This window comes from Borostomias antarcticus, assembly GCF_949987555.1.
Source record: "Borostomias antarcticus genome assembly, chromosome: 11".
In the NCBI taxonomy this organism is placed as follows: domain Eukaryota; kingdom Metazoa; phylum Chordata; class Actinopteri; order Stomiiformes; family Stomiidae; genus Borostomias; species Borostomias antarcticus.
The window spans coordinates 14,466,847-14,493,386 of record NC_140244.1 but is presented as its reverse complement, the minus strand read 5'-3'; the positions used below and the strand labels follow the sequence as shown (position 1 = coordinate 14,493,386).

At 47.8% G+C, this 26,540-nt stretch overlaps 2 protein-coding genes across 4 annotated transcripts in view; one reads left to right on the top strand and one right to left on the bottom strand.

Moving 5' to 3' along the window:
* Positions 1 to 8,735, bottom strand: part of itpr1a (inositol 1,4,5-trisphosphate receptor, type 1a) — a 154,159-nt gene extending 145,424 nt beyond the window's left edge. For both annotated transcript variants that reach the window (XM_084446279.1, XM_084446280.1), the window contains exons 1-3: positions 8,587 to 8,735; positions 7,184 to 7,298; positions 1,603 to 1,673 (exon numbers count right to left, since the gene is read on the bottom strand). In XM_084446279.1, the coding sequence (XP_084302405.1) occupies positions 1,603 to 1,673; positions 7,184 to 7,275 (163 nt within the window). In that variant the 5' untranslated portion in view covers positions 7,276 to 7,298; positions 8,587 to 8,735. The remainder of the gene's footprint in view (positions 1 to 1,602; positions 1,674 to 7,183; positions 7,299 to 8,586) is intronic.
* Positions 8,736 to 9,180: 445 nt separating this feature from the next.
* Positions 9,181 to 26,122, top strand: sumf1 (sulfatase modifying factor 1). Of its 2 annotated transcripts, none has more exons than XM_084445419.1 (9): positions 9,181 to 9,507; positions 10,363 to 10,536; positions 12,475 to 12,549; positions 14,209 to 14,291; positions 14,630 to 14,752; positions 14,829 to 14,967; positions 18,669 to 18,782; positions 18,867 to 18,926; positions 25,815 to 26,122. In XM_084445419.1, the coding sequence occupies exons 1-9, from the start codon at positions 9,220 to 9,222 to the stop codon at positions 25,914 to 25,916; spliced, it is 1,158 nt and encodes a 385-aa protein (XP_084301545.1). In that variant the 5' UTR covers positions 9,181 to 9,219; the 3' UTR covers positions 25,917 to 26,122. The 2 variants fall into 2 exon arrangements, with proteins under 2 accessions (XP_084301545.1, XP_084301546.1); XM_084445420.1 differs by having other exon boundaries at positions 14,829 to 14,943; positions 25,815 to 26,121.
* Positions 26,123 to 26,540: the final 418 nt, after the last annotated feature.

The following is a 26,540-nucleotide window of genomic DNA, read 5'->3' as shown; positions in this document are numbered from 1 at the left end:
CCCTAACTAACATGGAGGGAATGAAGCTAACCCAACTGGGCTAGCCCCTAACTAACATGGAGGGAATGAAGCTAACCCAACTGGGCTAGCCCCCAACTAACATGGAGGGAATGAAGCTAACCCAACTGGGCTAGCCCCTAACTAACATGGAGGGAATGAAGCTAACCCAACTGGGCTAGCCCCTATCTAACATGGAGGGAATGAAGCTAACCCAACTGGGCTAGCCCCCAACTAACATGGAGGGAATGAAGCTAACCCAACTGGGCTAGCCCCTAACTAACATGGAGGGAATGAAGCTAACCCAACTGGGCTGGCCCCTATCTAACATGGAGGAATGAAGCTAACCCAACACTCACACAATTACAGCAACACTTCAACACACATGCATGCACGCACACACACCTTCTATCACCTCAGTAGAACACACCCCTGTCCTCAATTTCTCCACCAACACACTCTCTCCCTTCAGCTCAGTATATTTAATAGGGCAAGGCAGTTCAGAAGATATATTCAGCACCACTGCTAAGCCTAATACACGTGAACACAACACACACACACAGTAAGCAAGCAACAGTACTCCCCCCTCAAACCCACCAGTTGTGACGACAATATGACTTTCCCCAGAGACGCCAACTTCTGACCTGAGACTGGGACTGGGAGGTCATGAGTTCTACTTCCTGTGTAGGGGCTAAAAATAAACATGTGTAGCAGCCTGAGTAGCAGCATCTCCAGGTCTGACTACAGCCAATGAGCTGCATGTAACAGAGCAGATCTGACTATAGCCAATGAGCAGCCTGTAACATTCAGAGCAGACCAATGAGCAGCCTGTAACAGTCAGAGCAGACCAATGAGCAGCCTGTAACAGTCAGAGCAGACCAATGAGCAGCCTGTAACATTCAGAGCAGACCAATGAGCAGCCTGTAACAGTCAGAGCAGACCAATGAGCAGCCTGTAACAGTCAGAGCAGACCAATGAGCAGCCTGTAAGAGCAGGTCTGAGCTGAACACTAACATGGGGGGAAAAACGTCCATAGACGTGGAGTCAGATGAACGTGCACGGTTACTGTAAATGCATGCATGCGCGGCGCACGCACGCACGCACGCACGCACGCACACACGCACACACGCACACACGCACACACACACACACACACGCAGCATCAAAGAGCGCTGTGCTGTTTGAAGCCCGGCAGACTGTGACACCGGGGGCTATCGCCAGGGAAACGCAGCATAATCCAACCCTGACAGAGCCCACTATATAAACACGCTTTAGAGAGGTGAGGTCAGGCTGCTGCACACTGAATGTCTAGTGTGTGTGTGTGAGAGTGTGTGTGTGCGTCTGTGCTTGTGTGTGTTTGTGCGCGTGTGTGTGTGTGTGTGTGCGTGCCTGTGCTTGTGTGTGTGTCTGTGTGTCTGTGTGTGTGTGTGTGTCTCTGTGTCTGTGTGTATGTGTGTGTGCATCTGTGTGTGTGTGTGTGTATGTGTATGTGTCTGTGTGTGTGTGTGTATCTGTGTGTGTGTGTGTGTCTGTGTGTATGTGTGTCTGTGGGTGTGTGTAAGTGTGTGTGTGTGTGTGTGTGTGTGTGCATGTGGTGCTCCTTACCTCTGAACTTCTTGGGAGGGTTGTTGAGATCCCCTGTGTCAGGCTGGACCACGCAGCGGTCGTCCACCAGGCTGGGGACAACACACAGAGAGAGGGACGGTCACAACAACACAACATCACAACAACACACAGAAAGGTACGGTCACAGCATCACAACAACACAACATCACAACAACACAACACACAGAGAGGGACGGTCACAACATCACAATATCACAACAACACACAGAGAGGGACGGTCACAACATCACAACAACACACAGAGAGGGACGGTCACAACATCACAACAACACACAGAGAGGGACGGTCACAACAACACAACAACACACAGAAAGGGACGGTCACAACATCACAACAACACACAGAGAGGGACGATCACAACAACACAACAACACACAGAGAGGGACGGTCACAACATCACAACAACACAACAACACACAGAGAGGGACGGTCACAACATCACAACAACACACAGAGAGGGACGGTCACAACAACACACAGAGAGGGACGGTCACAACATCACAACAACACACAGAGAGGGACGATCACAACAACACAACAACACACAGAGAGGGACGGTCACAACATCACAACAACACACAGAGAGGGACGGTCACAACAACACAACAACACAACAACAACACACAGAGAGGGACGGTCACAACAACACAACAACACACAGAGAGGGACGGTCACAACATCACAACAACACACAGAGAGGGACGGTCACAACAACACACAGAGAGGGACGGTCACAACATCACAACAACACAACAACACAGAGGGGGTCAGCCTCAGGTCCAGCACAACAACACAACAACACAAAATCACAACAACACACAGAGAGGGACGGTCAGCCTCCGGTCCCTCACATCATCACGTCCATCACAACAACACAACAACACGTCCATTAAACAACACAACAACACGTCCATCACAACAACACACAGAGAGGGACGGTCAGCCTCAGGCCCCTCACAACATCACAACAACACAACATCACAACAAGACAACATCACACAGAGAGGGACGGTCAGCCTCCGGTCCATCACAACAACACAACAACACACAGAGGGACGGTCAGCCTCACAACAACACAACATCACGACCACACAACAACATCACAACACGACATCACAACAACACAACATCACAACATCACAACACGCATGCTGAGACCTGAATCCTCTCTGAGGCTTTTACCAAACAAGAGTAACAGCACCCACATGGACACAGCGTCTCTCTCCATCGCTTATAGGCTTCCTCTGCGTGCGTACGTGCGTGTGTGTGTGCGCGTGTGTGTGTGCGTGTGTGTGCGTGTGTGTGTGTGAGAAAGTGGAGGCCTGGCCTGTGTTTAAGTTTTAGTTGTTTTACAAAAGAAGGTCCACCAAATAACCGGTAGGCCTGTGTAAGCCGGGCTATAAAACACCAGCATACTGTACATACATACATGTCCACTTTGTTTTCATACCACCGCACTTATAGAGCAAAGTTGATCCAGACTCCTTTACATTTACACGCGCAAGCACACACACTCATACAAGTGTGTAGACCTTGTTGAACTTGGGTTCGAATCCTGCCTTGGGCAAGCACTTAACATGGGTCGAACTGTTGAACACAACGCAGACGAGGGTACGACAGTTACACACACGCACGCATGCACGCACGCACGCACACACACACAGTTCCAGTGAGGGTGCTTGTATCAGGCTCCACACAATAATGACATAAGTCAGGCTTAGGTGGCCGGTGGATGGACCAACCTCCCTGGTAACAGATGTAGATTCTACTGGTCTAGAATAACTTCTACTGGTCTAGAATAACTTCTACTGGTCTAGAATACCTTCTACTGGTCTAGAATAACTTCTACTGGTCTAGAATAACTTCTACTGGTCTAGAATACCTTCTACTGGTCTAGAATACCTTCTACTGGTCTAGAATAACTTCTACTGGTCTAGAATAACTTCTACTGGTCTAGAATACCTTCTACTGGTCTAGAATAACTTCTACTGGTCTAGAATACCTTCTACTGGTCTAGAATACCTTCGACTGGTCTAGAATACCTTCGACTGGTCTAGAATACCTTCTCCTGGTCTAGAATAACTTCCACTGTTCTAGAATACCTTCTACTGGTCTAGAATACCTTATATTGGTCTAGAATACCTTCTACTGGTCTAGAATAACTTCTCCTGGTCTAGAATAACTTCTACTGGTCTAGAATACCTTCTACTGGTCTAGAATACATTCTACTGGTCTAGAATAACTTCTCCTGGTCTAGAATAACTTCTCCTGGTCTAGAATACCAGTGGTTACCAGCCGGCTGAGTCATCCATGCCAGACGTGTTCCTGGGGGACGTCCACGTGGCTCGGTCTGCCCTAATGACGGCCCGCCTCCCTGACCATTCATCCTACTGGGATCTACAGGCTCATCTGATACAAACTGTATACCTGTGTGTGTGTGTGTGTGTGTGTGTGTGTGTGTGTGTGCGCAGTCTGTGTTTTAATGTCCCTGTTGATATCCATATAGTTGTATTAGTACTAATCTGGACGGTAAGCAGTCGTTGATGAGCACCCAGCCCAGTTTAAGAGCTGCTTCTCCAGGTTCCAGATCCCTGAGCCTGGCCACTGACTGACTGACCACCCCACACTCCAGACCCCTGAGCCTGGCCACTGACTGACCACCCCACACTCCAGACCCCTGAGCCTGGCCACTGACTGACTGACCACCCCACACTCCAGACCCCTGAGCCTGGCCACTGACTGACTGACTAGCACCACACTCCAGATCCCTGAGCCTGGCCACTGACTGACTGACCACCCCACACTCCAGACCCCTGAGCCTGGCCACTGACTGACCACCCCACACTCCAGACCCCTGAGCCTGGCCACTGACTGACTGACCACCCCACACTCCAGACCCCTGAGCCTGGCCACTGACTGACCACCCCACACTCCAGACCCCTGAGCCTGGCCACTGACTGACTGACCACCCCACACTCCAGACCCCTGAGCCTGGCCACTGACTGACTGACCACCCCACACTCCAGACCCCTGAGCCTGGCCACTGACTGACTGACCACTCCACACTCCAGACCCCTGAGCCTGGCCACTGACTGACTGACCACCCCACACTCCAGACCCCTGAGCCTGGCCACTGACTGACCACCCCACACTCCAGACCCCTGAGCCTGGCCACTGACTGACCACCCCACACTCCAGACCCCTGAGCCTGGCCACTGACTGACTGACCACCCCACACTCCAGACCCCTGAGCCTGGCCACTGACTGACCGGCCCACACTCCAGACCCCTGAGCCTGGCCACTGAGTGACTGACTGACCACCCCACACTCCAGACCCCTGAGCCTGGCCACTGACTGACTGACCAGCCCCACACTCGCAATGAAGTCCTCCCAGATCCAGCTGCATTGTTCCCATGTCTAACCTTTGCTTGGCCCTGCTTATCTGGCTCTGGGCTGGAGGTCTGGGGAGCAGCAGGACTGCCAGGAGACCAGGTTCACGGTGGTCAGTAGTGACTCTCTCTGCCCACTCAGACTCCGTGGCTGCATGGGTCTAGAGAATGCTGCTGGGATGGTCGCTCACAGGAGCACACGAGGCCCTGGGCCAACATTTTACTGTGCGTGTGTGTGTGTGTGTGTGTGTGTGTGTGTGTGTGTGTGTGTGTGTGTGTGTGTGTGTGTGTGGAGAGAGAGAGATTGGTGACTGCAGTACATTGTGTCTGTGCTTGCAGTGAAAATGTGTGTGTGTGTGTGTGCGTGGGCAACTCTTGAAATGCCGTGAGGTCTAAGCTGTGACTCAGCCTGGGCTGTGGACCGATCCATTTTTAATGAGCAGGGGGGGGTTGTCTGAGTCCCATACAGGGTACAGGTATGTGCCTTGAACCCATGCATCCTCCGTTGTGCCATATGAAGTTGTATAGCCTGGTTACAGCACAGAAAATATCAGACCAGATGTTCCTCTCAGATCAATCTAAGCTTTGCTGCATGGTGTTTCTCAAGTCAGGTGGTATTGATATAGAACGCAATGTAAATTCACTTAGTGAGAGGACTGTGTGGATGAGTGAGCAGTTCGCTGCACAAGAGCATCTGTAACACTGTGTGAGTAGACTTCCTATCTGGAATACAGGCTTGCTCATGTACACACACACGCACAGTCGCACAAACACACACACATATGCACACCTACACACACACACACACACACACACACACACACACCTATCTTTGTTTGTGCATAGGCTCTCTTATGTGCTATCATGTGAGCGACCAGAGCTCCACTTCAAAGCGCTTTCCTGTTCTTTGGGATCAGCAGGAGAACCCATCAGTCAAACTCCTCCCTTCCAGCCCTGGACTGGACCTGCTCTATCTGCCCCTCCAGCCCTGGACTGGACCTGCTCTATCTGCCCCTCCAGCCCTGGACTGGACCTGCTCTATCTGCCCCTCCAGCCCTGGACTGGACCTGCTCTATCTGCCCCTCCAGCCCTGGACTGGACCTGCTCTATCTGCCCCTCCAGCCCTGGACTGGACCTGCTCTATCTGCCCCTCCAGTCCTGGATTGGCCCTGCTCTATCTGCCCCTCCAGCCCTGGACTGGACCTGCTCTATCTGCCCCTCCAGCCCTGGACTGGACCTGCTCTATCTGCCCCTCCAGCCCTGGACTGGACCTGCTTTATCTGCCCCTCCAGCCCTAGACTGGACCTGCTGTATCTGCCCCTCCAGCCCTGGACTGGACCTGCTCTATCTGCCCCTCCAGCCCTGGACTGGCCCTGCTCTATCTGCCCCTCCAGCCCTGGACTGGCCCTGCTCTATCTGCCCCTCCAGCCCTGGACTGGACCTGCTCTATCTGCCCCTCCAGCCCTGGACTGGCCCTGCTCTATCTGCCCCTCCGGCTCTGGACTGGACCTGATCCATCTGCCCCTCCAGCCCTGGACTGGACCTGCTCTATCTGCCCCTCCAGCCCTGGACTGGACCTGCTCTATCTGCCCCTCCAGCCCTGGACTGGACCTGATCTATCTGCCCCTCCAGCCCTGGACTGGACCTGCTCTATCTGCCCCTCCAGCCCTGGACTGGACCTGCTCTATCTGCCCCTCCAGCCCTGGACTGGCCCTGCTCTATCTGCCCCTCCAGCCCTGGACTGGCCCTGCTCTATCTGCCCCTCCAGCCCTGGACTGGACCTGCTCTATCTGCCCCTCCAGCCCTGGACTGGACCTGCTCTATCTGCCCCACACTGATAGCTGAGGGGCTGGGACCCTCTGTCCATCTCTCTCTCTTTAACACACACACACACACACACACACACAGACACACACACACAACTGTCCACAGACATATGACCGTGTCCCTAAGAGGGAGTTGCCTGTAGATGGGTTCCTATGGAGTGTGTGAATATACACATACAAACACACACACACATGCGCGCGCGCACACACACGCACACACACATGCACACGCGGGCACACACACACGCCATACACACACGTGCGCACACACACACGTGCGCACACACACACACACACACACACACACACACACACACGCCACACACTTGGCGGAGCCGACCGTACCCCAGCGTGCTGATGAAGCCGCTGGTGGAGCCCTCGGCATACAGGGAGCAGATGTCCCCGATGTGCAGGAAGCTGGACATCTTATCCGACATGTCTCACACACACTGCTGCACACCTGAGGAGAGAGAGCACAGCAATGACATGACACACACACACACACACACACACACACACACACACACTGCTGCACACACCTGAGGAGAGAGAGCACAGCAATGACATGACACACACACACAAACAAACACAAACACAATGCTGCACACACCTGAGGAGAGACAGCACATCAATGAAATGACACACACACACACACACACACACACAGTCACTCTCATCCCTGTGTGCACAACACCTGTCAACACAGGTACCTGAACACCTCAGGCTCACAACTGGCAGATTAGAGATTCCATGTATTCAACTCAACTGGGATATCCCCCACAGTAGTCTATTTCAAGCACAGTAGTCTATTTCAAGCACAGTAGTCTATTTCAAGCATAGTATTCCGTTTCAAGCATAGTAGTCTGTTTCAAGCATAGTAGTCTGTTTCACGGAGCGCAACACTTTGTTCCCAGTTCCGTGGTGCCAAGGTGGAACAGGGGAACAGAGCGGTGGATTCCAGAGAGGTAGCAGACCGGAGCATTAGCATGGGGAGCAGCGGCAGGCTAGACGATGCTGCCCGGCGTGGCGGCCCGGTGGGCTGGACAGTTCATGATTAGGAGAAGTAGATACACAAGTCGCTGGGGCTGACCACTACGAGTCAGACTTCAACCTGTGCAGAGTGGACCACCTGTATCACCCACTCAGCGGGTGATACAGGTGGTCCACTCTGCACAGGTTGAAGTCTGACTCGGTTGCAACTTGAAACACGATTGATTAGGCTACTATGCATGTGGTCTCAATGCATGTGGTCTCGAAACGATCCATAATTGTTACGGTGAATGCAATGCCGTAGTGTTTATGTGGTCCGGAAGTCTAGACCTAAATACGGTGCTTAATAGGCTACCTGATGCTCTGGCCACTAACACACCTGAATCAAATAATAAATTAAACTGGAATAACACTTGGTTAAAGGTTTGACTTTGAATTGAATATACTAATCTACTCAGCCAGCACTCAGTGTCCAGAGTATTTGACAGGACGGTCCAAACTAATCTGAAGTAGGCTACACCAAATCCTCAAGGGATCGATCTTAAAAATCACATATATAACTGCTTTAGCAATTTTCGTATCGTTGTAGGCTATACTTTGTGTCGGTTTGGACGCGGAAAAAGGGGGGGGGGTGGCCAACAAAAAAACTCAAAATTTAAACAACCCTTTCAAGAGGACGAGGCTAAATGCTCCATATTTATTTAAATGTACATGATAAAAAATGTTTTGTAACTGCAAAGAGTTTCGTATAACTTTACCTTAGATCATTGAAGCCTGATATGCGATTAACGGGTAGGTCGACCGGAGAGCATGACTGCGGGTTTACTTTTCACATAATCCACGGTATTTGGATCCCGTCAAAGAGAAGTCCGTTGTTTGACAGCTCAATCGCCGTGCCCCTGTACGCTAACCCTCTCACTGCACTAAAGCGCTCGAAGCACCGTACCTCCACAGATGATCAGCATGCCAATTGCTGTCTGGGAAATGCTGTTTCTGGAATGTACCCTCCCTCAAGTTATGAAACCTGAAACTGTATTTAATGACTACAAATCCCACAATTGTACAATGTCTGGTTTGTTCTGCTGAGATAAACTTCTACTAACTTCAAAACGCACCATAAGTGGATGTCTAAATGATGGGAATGAGGAATTAAATGAGAAATGTATGCAAAAATAAATTAATAAATGCAATTTAAGAAAAAATAGCCACAAAGCATCAAAGCGAGGCAAACAGTGCGAAAATATTTAATTTGGCATCACAGGCTACCAGGATAGCAATATCAACATCAAAAGTGAACCGAGCGCAACATTTTGAAAGTTACGTTGTGACCACGTGACCAAGTACATTGCGGAAGTATGGTTCCATCCACGAGTGGCTGATTGTGAGAGATAATGCTACGTTACTTTGCACTTGCTTTTATTTTCGTGAATTGTAAAGATCCCGTCCTGTGCGTTGAGAGGAAATCGAATGGTCATGCCCGGACAGAATCAGAAACGGTGGCGGTTCCGTTGGAAACAGAGGACTCGAGCTGTGGCTGTCACAACCTCAGGAGAGATGCAGTTGTAAACACTGAAAGTCAGACGTCCACATCACCTGAAAACCCTGCTGTCAAATATTCTAAAGCGACAAATGAGAAGCCAGCAGACAGGGATGAAAAGGCACCAGATTCCGGCGGTCAGGTATGGATGGGGAAGACGTGCACATAGAGGCATTAGCCCGATAGACTTCCCGGATAGAGCACACATAGCCTACGTCTTGCCGACTTCGGCCCGATGTATGAGGTTGCGTCGGCAAGATGTAGACTATATGGCTCAATTGTTTTAATAACGACTTGACTGTGGCCTTGCTCAAGGGCACAACAGCAGAGATTGATCTGATAGCAAGCTGCCATTCTGAGATTCAAACCAGCAAATTGGTCGCCATACACTCATGCTATGCTGAATTTTGAAATGTGTTCCAGTAGTCCACCCTATGGTTAGGGTGAATTAAGGGTGATTGGGACATAAGGTCAAATTGGACAGTAGCATAGGCTATAGTTGCACAGCGTAAACTTTTTTCTCACCCGATGAGTGAAATTCAAAACTTATTTAGCTGAGCACTAGGCTATCTGTGACCCAAAATTGCATGTCCTCATTGGTGTGACATCACATAAAGGGGCGGGGCGAGCATCAAACTGGAAGTTGACGCTGCAACATGAGGTCAGGAAAATGACATAAGATTTAGCTAGTTTTCATCATAAGGTCATACAATTTTCATAGCTAACATATTGCACAGACTTTTGATGGAAACATTAATAATATGATGTAGCCTACTACTGCAGCAAAACCAATCAAATAAATTATTTTTATATTTTTGGAATTATGTTAGTTTTATGTTGTCCCATTCACCCAAACATGGTTGGGTGAATAGTTCTAGCCAAGTAGCCACATTTGAATAGTACAGTGCAGTCACCCAGTGGGTATAGTATATGGTCTCATGAATGGTGACTATGGTTGTTTGTGACTCGATGACCCTATCCTCTGTCGCATGTGCAGATGGTCTTGATTGCAGGGGGAGAGTTCCTGATTGGCACCGACACCCCTGGCATCCCACAGGACGGGGAGGGGCCCCAGCGCAGGGTCCGGCTGGAGCCCTTCTACATGGACGTCCACGAGGTCAGCAACCAGCAGTTCCAGAGCTTCACCAACGCCACAGGCTACGTCACTGAGGTACGCTCCCTACGGTGCTTACCTCTAATACAACACGCCTGTATCTGACCTTTAATACAACACGCCTGTATCTGACCTTTAATACAATTACATTTACAGAATTACAGTCATTTACCAGACGCTTTTATCCAAAGCGACTAACAATAATTGCATTTAACGTAGGAAAAGCCAATGTACTACTACTTGCCAGAACTCACAAGTGCATCTTCTTTCTAAAACAAGTGACTAAGAGCATAATCTAGTGCTGAAGGCAAAGTGCAAGATTAGCAATCTAAAGTACAGTGCAATGCAATACAATACAATAAGTGCTTAGGAGGGAGGATTGTTGTAGTACTTCTTGAAGTGAGGAGTTTTGAGCCTGCAACGAAAGATGGGCAGCGACTCTGCTGTTCTGACATCAGTGGGCAGTTCATTCCACCACTGCGGGGCCAGGACAGAGAAGAGCCGTGACCGCGTCGATCCAGTGAGGAGCCAGTGTAGGGAACGGAGGAGGGAAGTTGTGTGGGAGAACTTGGGGTGGATGAACACCAGGTGAGCAGCAGCTTTCTGGACAAGTTCCAGAGGTTTAATGGCTGACGCCGGGGCCCCAGCGAGGAGGGAGTTGCAGTAGTCCAGGGGGGAGATGACCAGTGCCTGGATGAGTACCTGCGCCGTTTCATCAGTGAGGAAAGGGCGAATCCTCCTTTAATACAACAAGCCTGTATCTGACCTTTAATACAACAAGCCTGTATCTGACCTTTAATACAACAAGCTCGGTTTGAGATAATGTCGCAAGACAGTAACAGGTTTTGCAGATTTACTAAATAATTACAAACATGGATACTAGGGTTGCAAAATTCTGGGAATACTCAAAGTAGGAAACTTTCCACAGGAATTTATGGGAATTAACAGGAATAAACTGATTTCTTTTTTTTTATACCAACTGACATAAATATAACCAATTTGTTTTGTCATAAGCAGACATGCAGGCTAACACATAAAAAAAAAATCAAGAAATGAACCTCGACTACTCTCTAACGTCGGACGCAGGCATCGAACACAACGCTACGGCTGCAGTGGAGCCGCTGTCATTTATTACAATGGATTCATTGTCAGCGTCTGATAGTTGATGGTTGACGCTGACGCTAACGGACCCAGCGGAGCCAAGCTGGTAGAGTGCAGGATGCTAGGAATTAGCATTAGGAATGATCTGTGCATGTGATGGAGGAATGCACTGCACATGTGATGGAGGAATTCACAGTGCAGAGTTGAAATTCAGCTGAATTTGCATTAAATTAGGTTGTTTTAACCAAGATCATTCTGGAAGATCTAGAATTGCATTTTATGTTTGTTTTTGTTTTTTTCAAAACTAGGCTACATTTAAGTTCCCTGTTATAGGTGTAGCGGTCTAATGCATTGTGTTTTCCGGTGCAGCTTCCCACCAGGGACTGGTGGTCTCGCCAGATCTGAGACCGGATCCCAGAGGGAGGGGCCTATTGGGCCACCGCTCCCCGAGGGTGGTTAGTTTCATCTCGGTTTGAGAGCTCATCACACAACAGCAACCCTGTCTGGTGTCGGAATTACGGTTGTGAGCTGAGATAGTCAAGGAGTTGTCTCTCCCCTTCACATCGCCAACTGGCCATGTTGTGTGACAGATCCTCAACAGTTAGTAGGGGGTAATTGGACACTAGGTTAGGGTCAATTGGCTACCAGATTGGGTGATGACGTGATAGAATCCTAAAATAAACGTATAAAATAAAGTAAAAAGTTGTTGAAAAAAAGTTGTTATAGGCTACAAAAAAGGTCTAAATTTCCCAAATTCCTACCTTAACTTCCCATGGTAAACTGTCAGCCCTTTTGCAACCCTAGTGGATACTTAGACTGACTAACACGTAACTCTATACGGGAGAGAGACCATCTGACTGACTGTATTCTGCTCATCCCCTCTCTCTCCTCCAGGCGGAGAAGTTCGGAGACTCCTTTGTGTTCGAGGGCCTGTTGAGCGAGGCGGTCAGAAGCCAAATCACCCAGGCTGTAAGTTCTCACATAACATTTTTATAGCAAAATAATGTGTTCAGGACATAATTCGTTTGACTGGTGTCACCAATATGAATGGTAAATGGACTGCACTTCTATAGCTCTTTTATCCAAAGCGCTTTACAATGGCCTCTCATTCACCCATTCACACACACATTCACACACCAATGGCGGCAGCTGCCATGCAAGGTGCTAGCCTGCTCATTGCGAAAAATGTTGTGTTCAGTGTCTTTGCCTAAGAATGCTACAGCATGTGGACAGGAGGAGGTGGGATTCAAACCGCCGACCCTATTGGACGGGCCGCTCTACCTCCTGGGCCACAGCTGCCCGTGTCACAGGCATGCGAGCGCTGTGGACTGAGTGAGAGGGACTGGGCTTCAGTCCCCAGAGCCCGGGGAGAGAGGGACGTTGACACACACATTACCATGTAATCTCCCACAGATGGACGTCCACTTGGCCTGTTGCCATGGACACTGGGAGAGCTGGGGGCCAGGGGGAGACGTTCACACGCTTCTAAAAGCTGAACTGGGTTTCTACATCCTGCTCCAACGCAAGGCACTTTTCTCTTAACTGTAGCAGAACTATTCCAATAGTTATCAATGATCCCCTGCGTTTAATTTGAAGAACAGAGGTCAATTTGCAAATATTATGTAGAATGACTACAGGTACAAATGGCTTTGGATGATTCCTTGACATCACTTTTATTCTAAAACACACACACACACACACACACACACACACACACACACATATACCACAGGCCTTTTGTTGAGGTATTGTGAGATCAATACTCTCAATACAGAACAGCCCTGTATGATAGCAGTTGGATGTGGTAAACCATATAGAGACGGCTACTCCTCTGCTTCAGCCTACTTCCCTGTGTGTGTGTGTCCCTCCCTCACAACAGTGCCTGAACGGCTAGTGTTTGGTTTTCTTTGCAGTGTGTGAACGTTTTGCAGTGTTAGACTGTGATCACATACATCTGCTTTTTACTTAGTGAATTTATTTTGCAGGAATGTAGGCCTTTTGTAAACAAACAGTGCTTCACACATTTTGACTGAACAAGAGCAAAGAGAGAGAGAGTGTGTGTGAGAGAGAGAGAAATGCTGAAATGCTCTCTCTCTCTTTATCTCTCACTCACACCCTCTCTCTCTCCCTCTCTCTCTCTCCCTCCCTCTCTCTCTCTCTCTCTCTCACACACACACACACACACACTGGATGAGAGGTTGGGGGACTGGGGGACCTGGGAGCCGTTTCAGCAGGGGCCTGAGAGAGAGAGAGAGAGAGAGAGAGAGAGAGAGAGAGAAAACGAGAGAGAGGGAGAGAGAACGAGAGAGAGGGATAGAAAGAGAGAATGAGAGAGAGAGAGAGAGTGTCAGAGGTGGAGACAGAGTGTAAACACTGTATGCTGAGGAATGTAATGCTGGTCCCTCGTTTACACTAGTGCATGAGGTGTTTGTGTGCATGTGCGTGTGCGTGTGCGTGTGTGTGTGTGTGTGTGTGTGTGCGCGCGTGTGTGTGTGTGTGTGTGTGCGTGCGCGTGCGCGTGCGTGTGTGTCTCCCAGCCTGACGTCATGTCCTGTGAGTGCTGTTTGCCCAGGCCATATACTGCATGTACCAGTCTGTAAACTCTGGTCCTGTTCTCCCTGTTGACAGGTCGCTGCTGCCCCCTGGTGGCTGCCTGTCGCAGGGGCGGACTGGAGACACCCTGAAGGCCCCGACTCCAGCATCACCTCCAGGTGGAGGAAGCAGCCATGTCTATATGTCTATAAGTCTCAGAGGAGACTGTTTAGAAGCAGGTGTTTGGCTCAAAACTCCAGACTGGTGGATATGAATGTGGCATATGGAGTTGGGTTTTTAAACTGTATCTAGCTGTGGTCAAAAGCGCCTGCTAATTGACAGTGTTGTTATTGAGTGTATTTTTGATGACACTGTTGTGAACCCTGACCCTGGATGTGTGTGTAGGCTGGACCACCCTGTGTAAACCCTGTGTGTGTGTGTGTGTGTGTGTGTGTGTGTGTGTGTGTGTGTGTGTGTGTGTGTGTGTGTGTGTGTGTGTGTGTGTGTGTGTGTGTAGGCTGGACCACCCTGTCCTACATGTGTCCTGGGGGGACGCTGCAGCCTACTGCTCCTGGGCCCAGAAGAGACTGCCCACCGAGGCCGAGTGGGAACACGCCTGCAGGGGCAGCCTCAAGGACAGGTGAGCTGTCTTCACCGTGCGTGTGTGTGTGTGTGTGTGTGTGTGTGTGTTCTAACCCCCTGTCCCTGTGTTTCAGACTGTACCCCTGGGGGAACAAGCTGACCCCTAACGGGCATCACTACGCCAACCTTTGGCAGGGAGACTTCCCCACACACAACTCTGGAGAGGACGGATACACCACTACATCACCAGTAAGATACACCACTACATCACCAGTAAGATACACCACTACATCACCAGTAAGATACACCACTATATCACCAGTAAGATACACCACTATATCACCAGTAAGATACACCACTACATCACCAGTAAGATACACCACTACATCACCAGTAAGATACACCACTATATCACCAGTAAGATACACCACTATACCACCAGTAAGATACACCACTACATCACCAGTAAGATACACCACTACATCACCAGTAAGAAATACCACTACATCACCAGTAAGATACACCACTACATCACCAGTAAGAAACCACTACATCACCAGTAAGAAACCACTACATCACCAGTAAGAAACACCACTACATCACCAGTAAGAAACACCACTACATCACCAGTAAGAAACACCACTACATCACCAGTAAGAAACACCACTACATCACCAGTAAGAGACACCACTACATCACCAGTAAGAAACACCACTACATCACCAGTAAGAGACACCACTACATCACCAGTAAGAAACCACTACATTACCAGTAAGAAACCACTACATCACCAGTAAAAAACCACTACATCACCAGTAAAAAACCACTACATCACCAGTAAGAAACACCACTACATCACCAGTAAGAAACCACTACATCACCAGTAAGAAACCACTACATCACCAGTAAGAAACCACTACATCACCAGTAAGAAACCACTACATCACCAGTTTGAAACCACTACATCACCAGTTTGAAACCACTACATCACCAGTAAGAAACCACTACATCACCAGTAAGAAACCACTACATTACCAGTAAGAAACCATTACATCACCAGTAAAAAACCACTACATCACCAGTAAAAAACCACTACGTCACCAGTAAGAAACACCACTACATCACCAGTAAGAAACCACTACATCACCAGTAAGAAACACCACTACATCACCAGTAAGAAACCACTACATCACCAGTAAGAAACCACTACATCACCAGTAAGAAACCACTACATCACCAGTAGGAAACCACTACATCACCAGTAAGAAACACCACTACATCACCAGTAAGAAACACCACTACATCACCAGTAAGAAACACCACTACATCACCAGTAAGAAACCCCTTCATCACCAGTAAGAAACACCACTACATCACCAGTAAGAAACCACTACATCACCAGTAAGAAACCACTACATCACCAGTAAGAAACCACTACATCACCAGTAAGAAACCACTACATCACCAGTAAGATACACCACTACATCACCAGTAAGAAACACCACTACATCACCAGTAAGAAACCACTACATCACCAGTAAGAAACACCACTACATCACCAGTAAGAAACCACTACATCACCAGTAAGAAACCACTACATCACCAGTTTGAAACCACTACATCACCAGTAAGAAACCACTACATCACCAGTAAGAAACCACTACATCACCAGTAAGAAACCACTACATCACCAGTAAGAAACCACTACATCACCAGTAAGAAACCACTACATCACCTGTAAGAAACCACTACATCACCAGTAAGAAACACCACTACATCACCAGTAAGAAACACCACTACATCACCAGTAAGAAACACCACTACATCACCAGTAAGAAACCACTACATCACCAGTAAGATACACCACTACATCACCAGTAAGATACACCACTACATCACCAGTAAGATACACCACTACATCACCAGTAAGATACACCACTACATCACCAGTAAGATACACCACTACATCACCAGTTTGAAACCACTACATCACCAGTAAGAAACCACTACATCACCAGTAAGAAACCACTACATCACCAATAAGATACAGTACACCACTACATCACCAGTAAGAAGCCACTACATTACCAGTAAGAAACCACTACATCACCAGTAAGAAACCACTACATCACCAGTAAGAAACCACTACATTACCAGTAAGAAACCACTACATCACCAGTAAAAAACCACTACATCACCAGTAAAAAAACACTACATCACCAGTAAGAAACCACTACATCACCAGTAAGAAACACCACTACATCACCAGTAAGAAACACCACTACATCACCAGTAAGATACACCACTACATCACCGGTAAGAAACACCACTACATCACCAGTAAGATACACCACTACATCACCAGTAAGAAACCACTACATCACCAGTAAGATACACCACTACATCACCAGTAAGAAACCACTACATCACCAGTAAGAAACACCACTACATCACCAGTAAGAAACACCACTACATCACCAGTAAAAAAACACCACTACATCACCAGTAAGAAACCCCTTCATCACCAGTAAGAAACACCACTACATCACCAGTAAGAAACCACTACATCACCAGTAAGATACACCACTACATCACCAGTAAGAAACCACTACATCACCAGTAAGAAACCACTACATCACCAGTAAGATACACCACTACATCACCGGTAAGAAAGACCACTACATCACCAGTAAGATACACCACTACATCACCAGTAAGAAACCACTACATCACCAGTAAGAAACCACTACATCACCAGTAAGAAACACCACTACATCACCAGTAAGAAACCACTACATCACCAGTAAGATACACCACTACATCACCAGTAAGATACACCACTACATCACCAGTAAGAAACCACTACATCACCAGTAAGAAACACCACTACATCACCAGTAAGAAACACCACTACATCACCAGTAAGAAACACCACTACATCACCAGTAAGAAACACCACTACATCACCAGTAAGATACACCACTACATCACCAGTAAGAAACACCACTACATCACCAGTAAGAAACACCACTACATCACCAGTAAGAAACACCACTACATCACCAGTAAGAAACACCATTACATCACCAGTAAGAAACCACTACATCACCAGTAAGATACACCACTACATCACCAGTAAGAAACACCACTACATCACCAGTAAGAAACCCCACTACATCACCAGTGAGAGACACCACTACATCACCAGTACGAGACACCACTACATCACCAGTACGAGACACCACTACATCACCAGTAAGAAACCACTACATCACCAGTAAGAAACCACTACATCACCAGTAAGAAACCACTACATCACCAGTAAGAAACCACTACATCACCAGTAAGAAACACCACTACATCACCAGTAAGAAACACCCCTACATCACCAGTAAGAAACGATACACCACTACATCACCAGTAAGAAACACCACTACATCACCAGTAAGAAACGATACACCACTACATCACCAGTAAGAAACCACTACATCACCAGTAAGAAACGATACACCACTACATCACCAGTAAGATACACCACTACATCACCAGTAAGAAACGAGAGAATAGGGGAGAGAGGGAGGGAGAGAGAGAGGGAGAGAGAAAGAGAGAGAGGGAGGGAGAGAAAGAGAGAGAGAGAGATAGGAGAGAAAGAGAGAGAGAGAGAGAGAGAGGGAGGGAGAGATTAATAGAGGGAGAGGTGGGGAGAGAGCATTCACCCACAGGCTATTGTGGTGAGAAGGAAGTTGATCTCTTATCCACCCAAGTATCAGGAGATTAGAGTTGATTAGAGTATAATAGTGTTACCTGGGAACTCACCTGTACAGGTGAAGAGCATAGAGAACCGTTCTGTAACATGCTCTTTTACTGGAGGAAATACTACCACAGCGGTGTATATATTCATGGGTTCTTCCTATCGAGGTCTTGTAAGGTCACACTCACACTACGGTCCGAGCTGACAGTGTTGACTCCCACAGGTGATGTCATTTCCTGCCAATGGCTATGGCCTGTACGATATGACGGGGAATGCCTGGGAGTGGACATCTGACTGGTGGACCGTACACCACACTATAGACACACAGCACAACGCAGTAAGATGAAACACACACACACACACACACACACAGGTGATGTCCCACGGTGTTCTGATGTGTGTCACCTCTTGTCTTGTGTAGAAAGGCCCACGATCAGGTACAGACCGGGTGAAGAAGGGAGGTTCTTACATGTGCCACAAGGTGAGCATGGCCACCGTTCACACACGCTAAACACATGGCCACCGTTCACACACGCTACACACATGGCCACCGTTCACACACGCTACACACATGGCCACCGTTCACACACGCTAAACACATGGCCACCGTTCACACACGCTAAACACATGGCCACCGTTCACACACGCTAAACACATGGCCACCGTTCACACACGCTAAATACATGGCCACCGTTCACACACGCTAAACAAAGGCCACCGTTCACACACGCTAAACACATGGCCAACATCCACGCACGCTAAACAGATGGCCACCGTTCCCGCACGCTAAACATCATGGACACCGTTCACTTATGCTAAACACATGGCCACCATCCACACATGCTAAACATCCTAGCTGCTGCTGTGGGTGTGTGAGCGCTCCAGACCGTTCAACCTCCCCCTGCTCAGTGACATAGAAGGACTTCAGAATGAGGAGGGAATGCATTTTTTCTCTGACTTCCTGTTGAATTGGTTCCTGTAGATGTTGATCTGGTTCCTTCACAGGCTGAGACCAGACTTTAACCACGCCTCCAGGGACTTGTTGGGAGTGAAACGCTAGAGAATGTTCAGACCCAGTAGATGTGTAACGTCTGTCTGTCAGGGAATAGTGTTAGTCATATCAGCTCTATGTGTCGTATGTCTATCTGCTCTCACATGTTTTACCCCGTTAACCCCTTCCTCTGGTGACTAAACGTGTCTGCCTGCCTCCAGCCCTGGTTGCCATAGCAATGTGATGGAGCGCATGCAAACGAAGGCCTGAGCACAGAGCTCTGCTCGTCTCTTCTGGAAGGGAACAGTAAGACGAGGGAAGGAACAGTCACGCGAGGGAAAGGAACAGACGCGCGAGGGGAAGGAGCAGACGCGCGAGGGGAAGGAGCAGACGCGCGAGGGGAAGGAGCAGACGCGCGAGGGGAAGGAGCAGACGCGCGAGGGGAAGGAGCAGACGCGCGAGGGGAAGGAGCAGACGCGCGAGGGGAAGGAGCAGACGCGCGAGGGGAAGGAGCAGACGCGCGAGGGGAAGGAGCAGACGCGCGAGGGGAAGGAGCAGACGCGCGAGGGGAAGGAGCAGACGCGCGAGGGGAAGGAGCAGACGCGCGAGGGGAAGGAGCAGACGCGCGAGGGGAAGGAGCAGACGCGCGAGGGGAAGGAGCAGACGCGCGAGGGGAAGGAGCAGACGCGCGAGGGGAAGGAGCAGACGCGCGAGGGGAAGGAGCAGACGCGCGAGGGGAAGGAGCAGACGCGCGAGGGGAAGGAGCAGACGCGCGAGGGGAAGGAGCAGACGCGCGAGGGGAAGGAGCAGACGCGCGAGGGGAAGGAGCAGACGCGCGAGGGGAAGGAGCAGACGCGCGAGGGGAAGGAGCAGACGCGCGAGGGGAAGGAGCAGACAGGCGAGGGGAGGAGCAGTGAGGCGAGGAAAGGAACAGTCACACGAGGAAAGGAACAGTCACATGAGGGAGGAAAGGACTTAACTCAGTCTTTAAATGTAAAACATATCTGCCATTGTTCAAGTAAACAAGGAAATGCATCCTCACCCTACTAACACAATCAGGTTGCAGCAATGTTGTAGAAACGTGCAATTTAGACTTTTGTATGGTCCACTCAACGTCAAGTTAAACGTGCATGCAACGCAAACGCGGTATCTGCACACAAGTTGCTGCAACGTGCAGGTCCAACGTGTCTGCAACGTGCCTGCAATGTGCACACAACATTGTGATTTCCGTGATGATTTCGATGTATATGGCTGCAACGTTGTATACACGTTTATATGTTACTTTGTTACGTTGCTGCAACGTGGTCTACACTTCCGTTGACTACATTTATAATTTGCATTTCAAAACAAATCAGCTCCTTGCACAAGCTCCACTACTTCCTGAAACTCTACAGGCATATTTCTTTACCGTCCTATACTATTGGATAGCAATTGCGATGAATCCAGTGTGCAGCACACCTGATCAATCACTTCCATCCACTAGTATAGGACAGGAAAGAAATACGCCTGTAGAGTGTCAGGAAGTAGTGGAGCTTGTGCAAAGAGCCTATTAATGTCATAGTCAAAGCAGGAAGCAAAATTATGGTACAAAAGTTATGACACAACACCATTAACAGTTAATAACAATTTATTTTATTAAAAAAGTACACACAATGTCTGGCCTGCAACATGATAAACAAGTTTTAAAAACAAAAAGGTTTTAAAAAAGAACAAAAAAAACATTTATTTACAAAAATAGTTATTTACAAAAAAAATGACAGGCTGTGCTCAGATAGGCTGGGGGGGGGGGGGCTTTGCTCAGATGGGCTGCGGGTGGGCATCAGATGGGCTGGGGGGAAGCTAGGAAGGGAAGTCTTCCTCATCAGAATGCTGGGGAGTGCTCAGATGGACTGTTCTTGGATGGGCTGTGCTCAGGCGGACTTCTGCAGATACCTAAAGACATAATGAAATGGCCGTAAATACACAACGCACATACATGCACAAAAAAGTGGTACACAATCTTTGGAACCATGCAGTGTCACTGGGTAGGAGAAACCAAAAAAAAAAAGACATCACTTACCCTTCTGCATTTAGCAGGGGCATGTTTTAATGTCTCCTGCAGCTGGGCGGCCACCTCCGCCATCGTAGCCTTCGGCATGGAGACCATAACTGCACCTTTAAGTTATCAAGAAAGGTAATGGTTTCAATTCACATCGGTCATGGAACAAAGACGATGTATTAAAAAATATTAAAAATATGAACCATTTCTTACGTGTCAGAACATTAAAGAGTGTCATACTCTTCAGTGGCTTCTTCCCTGTCTTCCCGTGCACACTGTAGGCGCTCCACACCACATGTGTGGCAACAGCTGACAGCACCCGCCAGACTGTGTCCGCCAAGTCTCTGCCACCAATGGCACCTAGGTATTGTGTCTGCAAAACAAAGAGTAATTTACTGTACCCTTCCCTGCAAAAATAAGACGAAGTTCTGCCCTGCAGACACTCACCATCTTCCTCTGATGTTCCCGGTCCTTCAACCTGGCCTCAAAGACCTGCAGCTCCTCCTCCGTTTGGGCAGGGTCCAGTACATCCAGCACTTCTCCCTGGGCTCCAGACTCCCCAGGCCGCATGCCTTGGGCCAGTTCCCTCACACTCTGTGCAAGCTCACGGAGTTGCTCCCGCAAGTCTGAGAACTGCTGATGTACAGACCTCTGGAAATCTAGATAAATACAGATGTGGCTATAAGTACATTGACATAAAATTAAATGAAACTCAAAATACATCCCTGCATGCCTCAAAATATATCCCTGCATGCAACATGAAGTAGTTCCATACCAGCTTCTGCAGAGCAGCATCGATTCGATAGAGGGGTACATGGAGTCAATGGTGCTGGAGCCGTTTTCTTGGGCGACGGCATCACAGACCTAACTGAAAAACAAAAGGGATAAAGGAAAGGGATTAGCAGGAAACTGTATGGTGTTGGCAGCATGCTTTGGCTTCTGGCATTTGAAGGAAAATAAATAAAGACATTAACAGGTAGACATCACAACACCACAGCAGTACATGCCACTCTTACCTGGTCTGGCTGGGGTGCTATACATGAGGCCTGGGCTCATGTGGTTTTCGCTCACAGGGGATGAGCTCGGAAAATCTGCAAGATGAGTAAAATGGTATTCAATCTAAAAAAGCCAATCACAGAGCTAACTGAAAACCTAAAGGGATTAGCAGGAAACTTTATGGTGTTGGCTTTGGCTTCTGGCATTTGGAGGGAAACTAAATAAAGACATGACAGGTAGAAACCACAACACCACAGCAGTACATGCCACTCTTACCTGGTCTGGCTGGGGTGCTATACATGGGGCCTGGGCCCCGCTCACTCACATGGGACAAGCTTGGAAAATCTGCAAGATGAGTAAAATAGTATTCAAAATAAATAAAAAATAGTCCAACTATCAGTGTGCAGTAGGCATAGACATTTCATTTCAACACAAACATGCATACCTGGATTGTACAGCACACGTGGATTGTACTGGGCAGCCGGCAGAGGCTTTTCAACTCCGGCACCTGGCATACCGTCTTTGGCCTGCATTGTGGGGACCAATGGCTGCCCGGGGCTTGGAATATCTAGTGGGATATCAGTATATTAGCTCAGATTACTCGATTTCAAAAGTACTACTCTTTTGGGACTGTTGAATGCACTTTAGTATATTACCTTCGTCACTGGAGTGATAGCGCGTGTTGCGCCGTCTCTTTCGAACGTCTTGGCACTCGTCCATTGACGACTGCTGCTCAAAGACTTTTGCCATGAGCCTGGCACCTTCGTAATGATCTGTGTGCATAAAGTACCATAATCAATACATTTCAGCCATCCTTTTTCCTCAGAATAATGAGTCATGTTCTACCCCCCCCCCCCCATCAGTATTTTTTAACAGCTTAAAATGCAAACAGTACCAGTTGTGGACTTTGGGAAAACCCGGACTCTGTGGAGCGCCCAGCCAGGGTTAGGTTCCACACAGCTCTTTATCCGTTGGCTGACTTTGTTCATTGGCCAGGAACACATCTGCAACTGTGAGTGAAACCATGTTAGTACCCGCTTCCCTGTACAATTGAAAAGTAGCACACCAATCAGAAACATTGTTCACACAAACATGTTCTTACCCCCATCCTTTTTGGAGAGCCAGGATACTGGGACAACCGACACAGTGTCCTCCCCCAGAAACTCCACACTGCAATACAGTCTGCCCAATAAACAAAAAAATATTAAGGTTATAAACACATAAGTACCCTATGGGAAAGTAGGCAGAGGGGAAGAAGCGACTAAAACAACAATTCAACAAGTCATTACAGCCGATAAGTAATTAGTGACACGCCACTATTCTATTTTTTTATTTTTATTCTCTGCCGGCATCTGCCCAAGACAGATGCGGTCAATCATCAGTGTGGGAAACATGAAGCTAGTTTAGGCATTAGCCACTGCAGTGCACAGATTAAATGTATAAGGCCCGTGAATCACGCGTTACTACTCGCAGTTTTAACAGGAACGCCTGTTTTGGACTCGTGAACTCCAACAATACACACCGATACTACTAATGTGGCAAACAAAGCTGCCTCCATCTTTGTTTCGAGCTAACGTTATTGTCCATGGTACCCTACTTACCTCGTGGGTGGCATTGTTCTCAGTCTCCCACTTTCCAGACAAATGGAAAATATATAAAGCATTATCTTGGCTTCGCCTTCACTTTTGCCTATGTAAAATTAGCATAAGATTCGTGATGGCCTTAGAAAGCCTGACACGAGCGAGCTCCCAATGTGAGTTTAAAATTCAGCAGAGTCAAACAAACAAACAATTCACATTTCCCTCAACCCAGCGGCCACTTTAGATTAACGTAAACAAACACACACTTAACAGCTCAGACCGTTCGCTTATGTTTCTGCAAATGTTCGCGGCGAACACAAAGCCAGCAGTAACAGAAAAAAGGTTTGCAATAGTTTGTCGGAGTATTTGCAATATTGTCTAAACGTTAGCCAAGTTCGGGCCTTGACTTAGCTAGCTAGCACTAGGTAGCGTGTTAGCTAGCATTAGGTAGCGTGCTAGCTAGCATTAGCTAACGTTAGCTAGCTATCATTGGGCTTCCAATTCCTGAACTTAGTTTAGCGTGCAGGTTATGAGTTACTTCTGTTTACTTAAATTATTACCGGTAAGTAAACAAATAAATAGCTAAACCAACAGTCAAATCAATGTAATTTGATGAGAAAAAAACCCAGAGGTGACGTTAGCTAGATAACTTACCAGAGATGAGTGCGCACCACACAAAAAAGTGTTTGTTTGTCCCCAATCTGCTCTCTTTATGGCTTTAAACCACAGCTTTCGGCGGTTCCTCTGAAAAGGGTGACATCTCAAGGGGATGCTGAAGAATCTGAGGCCATCATCTTGTCCTTTTCTGTTTGTACAGTTCACAGCACAGCAGCTTTGAGGCATAATTAGCTACATGAAACGGAGCTCCTGGCTACTGTGGCTAGCGAGTTCATTTGCCTTTTTACCTAGAGGCTGCGTGCGCACCCCGCTGTGACGTAGGCGGCGAACCCATCTATAGGGAGGGAAAGTAATCTCATCGCCCCCTAGTGGAAGCGTTCCATAATGCCGAGAGAATTAATGGGATTTCTCGACACGTCTTTTGAAAAAGGATATCTTGGTCGACACCGAAAAGTTAGTAGAATTTTTTTTAATTAATGAAAAAGAATTCAATTTATAACAAACAGGGAAATATACAATCAATAACATTTCTAAGATGAGTTATTAACCTCAACATACAGTACAATATGAAGGATATAAGCGAAAATTAAAATAAAGAAATAATACAGGAGCAGTTTGGCAAAGAATCCTGCCTACTTTAACTGTGAACCAGCAAGCAGTGACGTCACGGGATAGCCCGATTGCTAGCCTAATAGGACTGTAATACAACGTCACTGTCACGTTATGTAATGACGTTGCAGGGACCCATGTTGCCAATGTTTCTGCAACGTTGCAGTAAAGTCTAATTAGACTTAGGAGGGTAAAGTTATTTTCGACCATAGATGGACGTTGTCACAACATCGCCTGATGGTAACGTTGTAACTTACCTAAGTACAACTTATGTGCAACGTTGCTGCAACCCACTGTGTTAGTAGGGCAGTTTCTTCCAACATCTTTTGAGGTTATTCTGCTACATATTTGAAGGGCGGGGGGGCTGTGACAAGAGGAAAGGTCCCAAAATGTTATAGATGAGTGGTTATCTTGGCTAATGTGTTTTATAATGCTTTCAGTCAGGAGTTTACTTGAGAGGACTCTCCTTTTCATTGATTTGACACAATAGTGAGTAGAGCTGTTTGTTTGTGTGACCCCCCCTCACTCCCTCCCCAGTCCTACTGTTACAGGTACAGGTGTGTAGCACGGAGCCAGAACACCCCCGACAGCTCCGCCTCCAACCTGGGCTTCCGCTGCGCCTCCCAGGAGCAACCCTGACCTGTCGCTTTTCACCTGGGCTGAGTTTCGGCGTTAGCTTACCTACGGCGTTCACCGTAGCGCTACGATGCCTCTGGGAAATGCAGCCCTGGACTGTGTAGAAACACCAGTTATCGCCTCTGCCCTGCGATAATATCTCCATGGCCCTCACCCCTCATGTGACATGGATTAGAGTGATGCTACCCACAATGCATTGCTGGGTTGTCCTCAATGTGAATAAATAAATGTAAATACAGTACATTAAATTGATTGTTATTGTTTTTGTATTTTTCATATACATTACTTAGTTCTTAGGCAACATTTAAAATGTGTATCTCTGTTTTTGTTGGCATGTAGAGCAGAAAAGATAACAATGCATAAAAGTAGCAGCCGTAGAAGAAGACTATCTGACAGTTCTTCTGAATCAAGAGGTTCTTCACTGGTTCCTCTGCTCTCCTCAAAGAGGAATGACACTCTTTACCCAACAAAATGAGTTATGATATAAACATTGAGAATTCAGGAATCTTAATGTATGCAGTATATTAATATTGTCACTGATATTAAGCTGTTACGACGGTCTGACTGGACCAAAACATACCCACTCCATTTTGCAACATCTGGAGAGCCCCAAGGCTTACGCCAGAT